The 12,401-nt window shown below is 38.0% G+C and overlaps 1 protein-coding gene across 1 annotated transcript in view; it reads right to left on the reverse strand.

Annotated features, from left to right (window-relative positions):
- Positions 1–12,401, reverse strand: part of TBX15 (T-box 15) — a 155,575-nt gene that overhangs the window by 47,609 nt on the left and 95,565 nt on the right. Inside the window, exon 6 of the mRNA XM_006900313.1 lies at positions 3,471–3,535. Within this exon, the coding sequence (XP_006900375.1) occupies positions 3,471–3,535 (65 nt within the window). The remainder of the gene's footprint in view (positions 1–3,470; positions 3,536–12,401) is intronic.

Genomic DNA, 12,401 nt, shown 5'->3' on the forward strand with positions numbered 1-12,401 from the left:
TCATTGCTATGTTTCTTTGAGTCACTTGCAACTCACAACGATTCTGTGTACAACAGCTCTAAACCCTGCTCTATCTTGAGCCAATTTCATTGTCTCCAACACATCTACCCTCATTACCCCAATCACTGAGTCAATCTACCTCATCTAGGGTCTTTCCCTCTTGTGATGTGCTTCTACCCTTTCAAACATGACATCCTTCACAAAGTACTGGTTCCTTCTTGCAATATGTCGAAAGTAGGTCAGACAATCCTTACCTCAAAGGAGAAGCCTGATTTTTACCCACTCCAGAATGTGCCTGTTTTTGTCTCTTAACAGTCCATTGTATATTCAATACTCTTCTCCAGCCCCACTACCCAAAAGCATCAATTATTCTTCTATCATTCTTAGTCATTGTTCAGCTCTCTGATGCATAACAAGTAATTGCGAAGACAGTGGCCTGTATCATGCGCACCTTAGTCTCTAGACTGACAGCATTGCTCTTCAGTACTCGTGTGTGTGTGTGTGTGTGTGTGTGTGTGTAACAATGTGCAAACACAAGTAGCTATTATATTTATTAATAGTCCTCAAAGTCACCAGCAAGTTTTAATGGAGCATAATGAGGAATTTCATTCTAGCAGAAAAATAAATGCTTAATGAGGCAGTGAAATGAGCTAGGGAGGCTCCAAAGTACTATTTTCCTGAAGTCCTTACAAATAAAAGAGCAAGACAGACAAACAACTACTGTCCTGACAGAAAGGCATTCAGCAGACTTCAGGCTTTCTAGACAACAGAGGGGTCAGGATGACCTTGGCACTTAAACTGAGATGTCATTACATCTTCCTGACTAGCAGCAAAGCGGTTAAGATGTAATGTTCATTCTTGCTCTTAAGATCTAACGAGTGGGCTCAATTTCCAGAGCTTAACTCTAATGCTGATCAGTACAACCTCTAGGTTCTGACTTTCTATTCTGTCATGCCTCAGCACTGCCCATGTCAAGCTGCTGAGTCATCTTTTGGGCAAGTACCATAATCTGTAGACACTAGGATTTCCTCAGAATTCCAAACACATACCTAGCACACTTCCCTCTTTACACTTCCTGGTTTCAGAGAAATCAAGTAATTGTCTGGCAGCTTCTATAACACCAGTCAGTGAATTTCATTGGAAAGATGAACTGATTTACTTTTCTCCTCAGCACTTGATAACTGGCATATACATTTATATACTTCTTAACAACTATGTAATGCAGATCACAAATGGTCAACGTATATTCAAAGGCTATTTCCAAGGAGGGAAACAGTTATTGAAGAATCAAATTGAAATTTAATAAAATGGCCAGAAATGTGAAAAACAAGGATTCCAGTGCAGGAAAATTAAACTGGAAAATTAAAAGGAAATAATCTTTGTAGTGCCAGAAGAAAATAAATGTTAGTTGCTTAGTTGCTACTTGAGTTATAGAAGAAATTAAAAAGAAAAAAAAATGATGGAAAACTAAAGTCAATGATGTTAGCCACTGTGGTCCAATAATTATGTGTAAAGCAGAAATTCTCAGATTATGACCTCTTTAAAAATCTCTTTCAAAATAAGCTCTCAAACTCTACCTGGCAAAAATATGTGCCTATTCAACCACATACAAGTCTACTTACAACATCTGGGTTCTTACTAAACCCATTGATAAAATGTCAGTTCTGACTCATAGCAACCCTCCACAGGTTCCCAAAGTTAGAGCTCTCTGGTCGCATCATCCACAGGGAGTTGGACTGTGAACTCAAAGGCGCACATGCCTGTCAGTCTGAATCCACTAGCAGCTCCTCAGCAGAAAGACCAGTAATCTCCTTCCATGCACTTTACAACCTCAGAAACTTACAAGAGAGCTATAGAGCTATAGAGACAATTTTTACTTGAGAGAGAAACAAGAGTTTTACAGGCACTCTCGTGGAGTGGTCCATATATCATTTCATTGCTAAACCCAAATCCAGGCATCTCAGGTGGATTGAATCCACTAGCATCCCTAAGAAAGAAAGATAGGGAGTCTCTCCTATTGTGAGTAACAGGCTTAGAAATCAGATAGTCACTATCAGTGGGAACCAACTTAAAGGCAGTGAGTTTTCTTAAATATGAGGTTTTACAAAAAAGTGATTCCATGTGCTTTTTATAATGGTAACAATCCCAACTGGTTTTTAAAGTCATTCTGATTTCTACTATTATATACAACATATTTCATGAGGTGGTTTTTAAATATCTAAATTTTAAATACAAAAGTAGACAGTTTATCTTAAAATAATTTCAGGAAGCTAACAAAAATCATTAAATTGCATCACTCTTGCTCAACAGTGTGATTTCTGACAATCTGAATTTTTAAAGAACTGCTCCCCTAAAATTAAAAATTCCAGAGAATATGATTACATGGTTATAACAAAGCTTATGCAAATATAAGACACAAATATCACATTTTCTAATTTAGTACTTTTTTTTATGAGGGGAGCTCTGGTGTCCTAGAGGAAGAAGTTTCACTGAAATCCTAAAGACATACAGTTTGACCCCATAAGCTGCCCTAAGGGAGAAAGATGGGCAGTCTCCTCCCATGCAATTTACTGCCTCTGAAAACTCACCGAAAGGTCAGCTATGAGTCAGTTTCCACTTGATGGCACACAACAACAACAACATAGTCAATGAAAGTGTCTGCTGTAATAATCTTAGAACTGATTCCTACAACTTTGACACTCATCTACATTTTGTAGAAAATAAATTTTATTTTTATACAGGCAGAGAATCATTAGAAGAATCCAGAAAGGAGGATTATAAGTCATTAAAACCACAGAGCTAATAATCCTACAAATTAGAACAAATCCTATGAATTTCAGTGTATGCAAAAACTCCCAAGAAAGAATTCTGTGATGTGTTGTGTAAACTTTCTCTTTACTAAAGCAAGAACCTTATGATACATTTTGGAGATATTTCCTAAAGGGAAAATGTATTAAGTTTGGATAAAATTTTCACTCTTAATTTTCTGAAAAATGTTATTTGTCCACAATTCACTGTTTCCTGATAAGGAGATATCACTGCAAGCATTATCTCACTAAAAAAAACCAAAACAAAAAAAACAACAACACGCAACTCAGAAAAAAATTATCAAAATAATTTAGTGATATAAATCCATAAGATTTATTTTAAGGTACTGACTACCAAACTCTAAGTAGGGGTGAGGGAGGGCATCATGATGGATTTGATGGTTATGTCAAGAGTGTTAACAAAGAATTAACAGTTAGCCTTTTTTCATTATTGGGCCACTTGTCCATTTCTCTCTATGTGAGTCAACACAGGAGTGCAGCATGCAAATATTTTTTTTTCAAAAAGCAAGATCCAGGGGCCACGAATAGAAATTGGGATTATAATGTTGTTGTTATTGTTGTTGTTGTTATGTGCCATCAAGTCGCTTGAGACTCAACATTACAGAGGCAAAAAAAAGTCACTGTCTTCTCAGTTATTCTTACCTGTTCCTTCCAGAATCTCTGAATCCTTTAGCAAAAGGGTTCCGGTCTATTTTTAATCTGGTGATCTGGAAATAGGCAAAAAGGCATTTGTTATATTTCTATCAAGGTTCCTGGTTGATGCTAATGATTTGTGCTCAACTTTAGAGCAAAAGATTAATGGTTAAAACCCACCCAGTAGTGCTGCACAAGGAAGCCAGGTGATATTTTTCCCTAGAGATTACAGCCAGAAAACTCCTGTAGAGAAATTTTACTCTAATACATGAGATCACCACTAGTTGGAATAGACCCTAAAAACTGGGTTTTGTGCATATATAGTATTGATCTTTTTGATACATCTTTAAAACTTAAAAACACTCTCTTAAGGACACCTATTGTTTTCATTTAATTTCTTTTAGCTTGGTACTTTAATTGAAGCTGGACCTAACACATGAGCTTGGTATATAGATGTCTGATCCACTTGGCTCAACTTCTCACTAAACATCAAAGCTTGCCCAGGAAGTGATTCCATAAACTTTCCTCAGCTCACTTTCCTTGTCTCAGGATGGTGAGAGACAAACACTGAACAGAAAACTGGGAAATGGGAAGGTCCATGGTATGACACACAGAAGGCACCTCACATGATGAGCAGTATCACTGGGCTGTGGACAAAGATTAGGCAGCATTTCAGTCTGATGTACATGGGGTTATTATGAGCCAGAGTCAACTTGATGGCACCAAACAATTACATAAATTTATCACCATGAAAAAATTATATTTTTTTAAAAAGCCTTGTAAAGAAGCTAACAGAAAATGCTTGATAAATAAATTCATACTTGCAGAATAAATTAATGGATGAGTGCAAGAGTAAGAAAAATTAATTAATTAATTAATAATTCATTCCATTAACTTACTCACTAAATTAACAGGCAGAACTAGTTGACCAGACAATCTTGTCTCAACCTAAAAGCTTTAAGTTATTTCCATTTCTCTTGGTTATCCCTTCCCTGTCACTAGGAATTATTCATTTAATAACCTGAAATGTGTGCATGAAAGATCCAAAAAGCTGCTCAATTTTTCCATGCTTCTTGCTTAAAGAATTCTCTACAAATGTTTGGATGGTACAAGATTCAGTACATCTCATGCAGACTCCTCACCTCACAGGCAATTCAGAAGAAACAAACAAGCAGCTTCATAAGGCTGAGCAAACCCAGCCATCCATTTGTGTCATGTGAGCTACAATGGTCCTCAGGGACCTTGTGGTTTAACCTCCACTCAATGCACTAGTCCTCCTTGATGGCATCCTATCTTGGTCCCACCAAGCCCATTCATATTTGTACGTATTACCTCCATGCCTGAAGTCTAGAATAAGCCCAACCAATAAATTCCATACGCACTCTAGTGTTTCTTCTTTCAACCTTGGTCATAGAAGGCATGTAGATACTTTCGTGTTTGGAACAGATGTTGATCACTCTCTATATTAAAGCAATCAGGACAGTGAGCACTTGGAAGCTTGGGAAAGAAGAGAAGGTACTCTTGATGGACCATAATTCTACCTATAGGAAATCTCATTATTTAAGACTATCTTCATATTTCTGATAATAGCAGTGCTTAACACGAGGACAACTGAAGTTGTTTCCGATATTGCAAATCTTTCCAAGTCCCTCTTCTGTCTCATTTCCTCAGAATGAAATTTCCCAAAGCCACAGCCTTTAAAAGTCTTTAAAATGCAACGTGAGATTCTGACAAACAGACTCTGACTTGAAAGAATCATGCTGGCTTCAAGGTTGTTTTTCTCCCTAAGCATTCCTTGCCTTCAGAATGGCACACTAATAATGTAGCAGGAGCAATTTTACATCTATTTTATAGACCAGAGCAGGAGCCTGAAGGTTTGGCTTTCTAAAGTCCAGTGTCTGCCATGTGAATACTGTATTGAGTTTAAAGAGTGTCACTGCTTTTCTGTTTTTTACTTAAATTCAGTTCTTTCTTCCTTCATAATCCACAGCAATAAACCACACACCATATTTTCTTTTCAAGTCAGGGTTATAATATTTTATTTTCTCTTTCAAGTTGGCTTACACTATCCAACTCATTTATGACAGGGGTTTCTGATATATTATTGTGCTGTTATGTTTTGGGGGCCTCCACAGGCTCCTATAAATATAATAACATTGTATTTCATGAGCCTAGAAGAGATGGTTGGAAACCTGTTTCTCACAGCTCCCTGGTTCTCAGGCCAAAGGATCTTGAATAGAAGTTTAATAAGCAAAGGCCACCAAATTTAAGAAAATATTACATCTCCACATTTGTTTCAAATTATTCAATGTGAGATATATAGAGCTTTATGAAAAGTCCAGTTGTGACACTCATTGTTTATTATCAAGTGCTTTGGTGTACAAAGCAATGCAACAGCCAATGCAGATGATGTGGAGCTGTGGATAGTTAACATATAGCTGTATATGCCTGAGGGTTGTTTGTGCCCCCTCCAAGGACCTTATACAACAACATAACTGTTACCATCATTGTTATGTGCCTTCGAATAAGAACTGATTCACAGCTCATGGTACAGAGAAGAAGATTGCCTTTCTCCTATGAAGCAGCTGGTGGATTTGAACCACAAGCCTTTGTGTTAACAGTATGGCTAGGCCATCAGAGCTCCCTAAGGAAGCAAACATAAACATTAATAATGATAATTGCAATAGGAAACACAATAAAGACAAAATATCATGTGAGTTTAGAGGAACTAGCCATTATTCTCCATTAAAGGAGACGTATTTATATTAAAACATAAACACGTTTTACACCAAAAAATAAAACAAAACAAAACAAACAAACAAACAAACGTTTTACACTACAGGTAATATGAATGCAAAGACTTGAAGTTATGTAGGAGTTTAGCAGACAAAATCACAAGGAGGGGAAAGAGAATTAGAGAAGCATTTCCTAGGAAAAAGCCTAGTAAGCCAGAGCACCAAGGGAAGGGGAAAAAAATGACATTTATTCGAGAAACACTGGGAAGTCAAATTTGGCCAGAACATAGGTCATACAAAAACGAGTAAGAGAAATACCTACAGAGGCTGGCTTGAGATAACATTTAAATTACCATAAAGACTTTGTCTCATATGTTTTGGCTATGGTATCAGAAGAGGTCAAGCCTTGAAAAACGACATCATGCTTGAAAAAGTAGAGCCAGTGAAAGGACGACTCAACAAGACAGGCTGATATAATGACTGAACAAATTGGCTTAAGCACTGCAGAGAGTATGAAGATGGTGCAGAATTGGACTGGGTTTTATTCTGTCATTCAGAGGGTTACTGTGTGTTAGAGTGAACTTTACAGCCCCTAACAACAGCAGCAGCAGACCTAGTCGCACAAATGTTAAACCCTGAGCTGCTAACTAAAAAATGGGTGGCTGGAATCCACCCCCAGCTCTGTGAGAAAAGACCTGCTGAACTGTTCTCATAAGTATTATATCCTATTCAACTCTATGGAGCTCTTCTACTCTGTCCTATGAGATCAGTAGGAATCTATTAGGAGTTGGAATTAACAGTACACAACATATGAAGAAAGATAAATTTTAGTTATGTTATTGTGTACCATACAATTGGAATCAACACATAGCTGCTTCTTGCAACACAGCTTTTTGCCACTAGGCTACCAGAGTTCCCTAAATTTTAGCTATATTGTTGTTGTTGTTGTTGTTATTGTTGTTAAGTGCCATCAAGTCATAGACCACTTATAGCGACCCTATGAACAAAAGACCTGAACACTTGTATAACTTCCATTGTTTCTCCAAGTTCATAGGGTTTCCAGAAGCAAGCTATTTTGGAAGTGGATGTTAATCCTGCTTCTAAGCTTGCCCACCACAGGTAACTATTATCGCATTTGACACATCAGTGTCACAGTGCTCAGCATGACAGCAACCACGAGTCACCTCTGTACAGCAAATGGACTGACCAGTGCTATACTTAGAAGAATGTTTGACCAAAAACAATTAATAACAGGCCCTTGGGCCCAACCAAGTTTAAGAACCAAGGCAAGGTTCAAACTCCATGAGCTCCATCATTCCAATTTCCTCCCTAATAAAGCATTCTCATTGGTTTTGACTACCCAAAAATGCCCATCTGGAAGCATTACCCTGCTTCCCCAATCTCTTCCTATTCTGATGCCACATGTTTCTTCATATAGCATAATTTTTTAATAATTTTTTCAATATATAGACTGTGTTAATGCACTACTTCTTTGATTTTAATCTATTGTATATTACCTTGATTTATTTGTATAACACTTTCTTGATTTAGGTATAGGTTTCATGTTGTTGTTGTTATTGTTGTTGTTGATGATGATGATGATGATTACCATTGAGTCGTGTCTGACTCATAGCAACTCCATGAACAGAAGACCTTTTCTATAACTTTACTTTCTCCAAGTTCATAGAGTTTCCAGAGGAATGTGGTTTAGGGAGTGGATGCTACTCCTGCTCCCCAACCTCTCTTAAAACTTGGAGCTTCATCAAACACAGTCGACCATGGGCAGCCATTATGGCTTTTGAGACCCAATGGTAAAAGGTTGAGCATCACAGCAAACCTAGATTATCTCGGCACAGCAATTGACGGAGGAGTGCTGTACAACTTAGAAGAATGTTTCTCCAAAATATAGTATCAAAGGATTCAAGATAATCCCCCGCACCCAATTTATTAAAAATAAATAAATAAGGGCCCTTTAGAAGGTTTTGTTGACTCTAAACAAGAGGCAATAATAATAATTAATAATTACAATGAACAAAAACTGACAAAAAAAAAAAAACCAAAACGAGCATTTCACAATGACCCTCAACCAAAACAAGAGAGCCCATCTTACAGAGTCCAGTCACTACTGTCCCAGTAAATGTCTGTGGTGGAAACTTTGAGCATGTCTACAAATGTCTAGGGAGCTCTGGTGGCCGAGTGGTAAGAAATTGTGCTGCAATCTCAAAGGCATGTGACTCAAATTCATCAGTTGCTCCATGGAAGAAGGGTGAACAATCTTCTCCTGTGTGATTTACTATCTTTGAAAACCTGCTGGAGGGTTGGCAATGGGTCTACTTTGACTTGAAGATACACAACAACAACAAATGTCTAACGTAATGGGGAAAGCATTTTAGATAAATAAATTGAAGTATTTTCAAGCTCAGTAATTCAATTCTAATAGTTCCATGGTTTCAAGAGCCAGCCTGAGAGTATAAAAAGAAATGTAGAGAACAGCTGGACTATAATCTGAGCTATCATCCTATGAAGGACAAAAATATTTAGACAAAACAGAAGGTGGAAAAGAAGTAAATGATCTTTTCTTTCCACCTCAGTGGAATATGAGAAAAGTAGAGACAATGGAGAAGCAAATACTTAGACTTACACAGATTTTAGCAATTCCATTTGGACCAAATTCTGGAAGAGATGGACAGGATGAGAGGTAAAGAAAATGGGCAAAGTGACCTTCATCTGCACATGATGGGACTTGTGATGACAACTCTAGGTCTCTGGTAACTTCTGGAGGTAAGAACTCAGAATTCCAATATGTCATGATAAGGGCAGAAGGGTGGCCCTGATACAAAGGTACTACAGCCTTACCCAGAGCTGAACAGGACACAGATAAGACCTGGGGTGAAATTAAGCCAATAAGGAAGCCCAAGAGCCCTGACTGAGGCAAGGAAACAAAATCATGAATCAGCAGGATCTAGCATTCACACAAGGGACAAAAACAAGGGTTCAGAGAACAGCCCTGTGAGTCACACACAGAGTGGGGATTCTACATCTATGCATGATGACTCATGCACCCCAAATCAACAAGCCATCTGATGTGGAGCAGGGAGAGGGGAAAGAAAGAAAAACTAAACATTTACCCAAACTACACTGAGCAGTATGAAAAGATAGCTAACTCCAAATAGAACTGGGAAGTTTACATTCCCTTAGCCAATGCCAAGACAGGAGTCAGGGCTTTAGAAAAGTTAGTTGATATTAGAAGGCAGGAGAGTAAATACAGATGTAGATATGGGTGTAGATATAGATGTAGAGAGAAGTGAATGCCTAAGTAGTGAAAATGGCTAATACATTTGACTACTAAATGAAAGACTGGCAGTTGGTGACCACCTATGAATGCTAGAAGAAAAGACTGGTGATCTACTTCCTAAGAACCAGTTATTGGAAACTCTATGGAGCACAGTTCTATGACATACACGAAGCCTCTAAGAATAACTGATAGGTAGGTAAGAAGGGAGGGAGGGGGGAAGGGAGAGAGGGAGAAAAGGAGGGAGAGAGAGAGAAAGATAGATAGATAGATAGATAGATAGATAGATAGATAGATAGATAGATAGATAATACACAGACAACAAACTGATTTAGATATTTACATATATGAGAGTATATCTGAACTCAGACTTAGGACATTTTGAATAGTTAATGTTCAATCTAATTTAATAATTGTATTTCTCAGTTGTCCAGGAATATGGCAACCTATCTCCACCACTCCCTCAGTTCAGACAGCGCTGCAATCCCAAAGCGATTCCAATCCACCAGGGACTCTGGTGAGAAGGAGGATGGCAAATCTCCTCCTGTGTCATTTATTGCCTCCAAAAACCTAGTGAAGCATCAGCTATGAGTCAATTTCTGACTCTAGGGCACACAGCAAACTAAATGTCCTTCAAACTGGCTTCCTGGTCTCCACTTTTGTTCCTGCCCAATCTCTTCTCTACAAAGTAAGCTAAGAGATGACTTTGTTCATTTATAATTCAACCATGTCATATTCTTTCTTGTCTATTATTATATTTAGAATCCAGCCTAAAATCCTGATGAGAACTTGAAGACTCAACATGCTTTGGACCAACTTACCTTTCCTACTCACCCACATTCTTTCCTTATTCTGGAATCTCTCCTTCCCTGCTCAGGCCCCTCACATGTACTCTGACTTCCGAAAACAAGGTTCTTCATCTAGCTGATTCCTTGTCCTGAGTGTCAGTCCAAGCATCATCATCTGAGGTCTTCCCCTGACCATCTCATCTACATTTACGTAGCCAATAGCTCAGGCTACCTAAATTAGTATAAGGTTGTAGAAAAAAAAATCAGTGTAGAAAATATTTTCCACAATTTCTACTTCTCTCTCCACTTGTTCTCTGTTTACTTTCTCCCATTTTTACTCTTAACTGAGTTGGCAATACACATTGATTTCTTCCTTCATTAATTTACTGTCGATCTCTTCCACTGGATTATAAACAGGAACCAGTCGAACTTTTTATTGTTTAGTGTCATCAATAGGCTTCAACTTATGTTTAACAGAATAGAATACTGCCTATTCCTGTACCATTTTCACAATTATTACTATGTTTGAGCCATAATTGCAGGTACTGTGACAATATATCTTAAAAAAAAAATACATGGCAATGTGGGAAGCAGGGATAACCAGACCCAAAATCAGGACAAGAGCTAAAGGAACTAACGCAAACAACTCTCTCCATCCTATTTGCTTTCTAGCAAGAATAACAAACAAAAATATTACGTGTTCTTCCAGTCAGGAGAAGGTGTGTTAGTAACGTTTTGTGTAGCTAAAGCTATTCTATAGTAATCATGCTCAAACTTGGTCCAGTGATAACGAGGAGACCTGGAAAATTCAGGGGTTGGGGACGCATTTTCTACACTGATTTTATTTCCATGACCTTATACTGATTTATGTAGCCAGAGTTATTGAGGACTGGGGCACATAAGGGGGTGGCTGCTGGCTTGCCAAAATTAATTTTAATCATTTCACTGACTTTATAGCCAAGGAGCATAGACGCAGTTAATAAATGAGGTATACCTCACAATGCACAGGGCAGACATAAATAGCACAACCTACAGAGGAAATGAAACGTGAATATTCTGAGTATGATTTTATAATATTAAGGCTGAAAGGCCCTTCCCTTATTAACTCACTTTTGGCTGTTTTTATTTTTTATCCTATTTCATGAAAGGTTTTCCTTTGGGATAAAGAAGGGGGGAAAGGCTTAGCCCATATGAAAAGAAATATTCTGCACTGATTGGATTGGAAACTTACAGCAAAACTGGCTCAATAGTCTAGGATATAATGAGTAGCTCAGAAATCTTATTGGACTGAATTATACAAACCTGGCTGTAGTTTCAGACTTCCTATCTGGTTCATGTAGCCAATTCTCATCAATAAATAAGATTATAATACCTGGGGGTGGGGGGTGATTGTGTCTTTTGATATATAGTTTCCTGTCTAAAAAGAAATCAAAGTTCAGCAGGTTTTTGCCTCAGAGATGACAAAGACATCGAACCCAGCGGAAATTCCCAGCTTACTCTATGAGGATATGTTGCCATCAGCTTCTTCCAAGAAAATGCAGAGAGTATAGAGCCATCTTTATTACCACTTTGACTACCTTGCTCACCACACTGAGACTCTGGGCATAGCATAATTTTCTCTCTGCCATAGACGTGCCAAGCCAGCACTGCAATATTCTAGGAGTGCTGGGAGTCTATGGGGCAGTCAGGATGAGAAAGAAGAATTGAGAAGGAAAAATAAAAGCATAAAACAACCCACTGTAATAGAAAGGCTTTCTTCACACTTCACTACTAGTTACATCCAAGTAGAAAACAATCAGGAAACTAGTAGTAAAGACGTCTTCACTGGTCTGCTCATTCACCTAGCATGCAGTCAGTGCTGTGTACTTTAAGACAGATGCAGATTTCTTATACTTACAGGGATTGACAAGTCCATTTTAATTAATAATTCCTTGTCTTCACAACTCCACAGGTCAATTGTAATATCTTCCCACAAAAGGTAAAGGCAAAACATTGATTCCTAATTTTTTATTCTACCAAATGAAGAGAGTTAATGGTTACCTACTGCCCCTGTGTATCAGGGACCTCTCTGGAGTACTGAAAAGCAATGATGTCAATGTGGAAAGCAAGGTGCACCAGATCCAGG

This window comes from Elephantulus edwardii, unplaced genomic scaffold (assembly GCF_000299155.1).
Source record: "Elephantulus edwardii isolate Elephantulus edwardi_28Jun2011 unplaced genomic scaffold, EleEdw1.0 scaffold00280, whole genome shotgun sequence".
Lineage (NCBI taxonomy): Eukaryota > Metazoa > Chordata > Mammalia > Macroscelidea > Macroscelididae > Elephantulus > Elephantulus edwardii.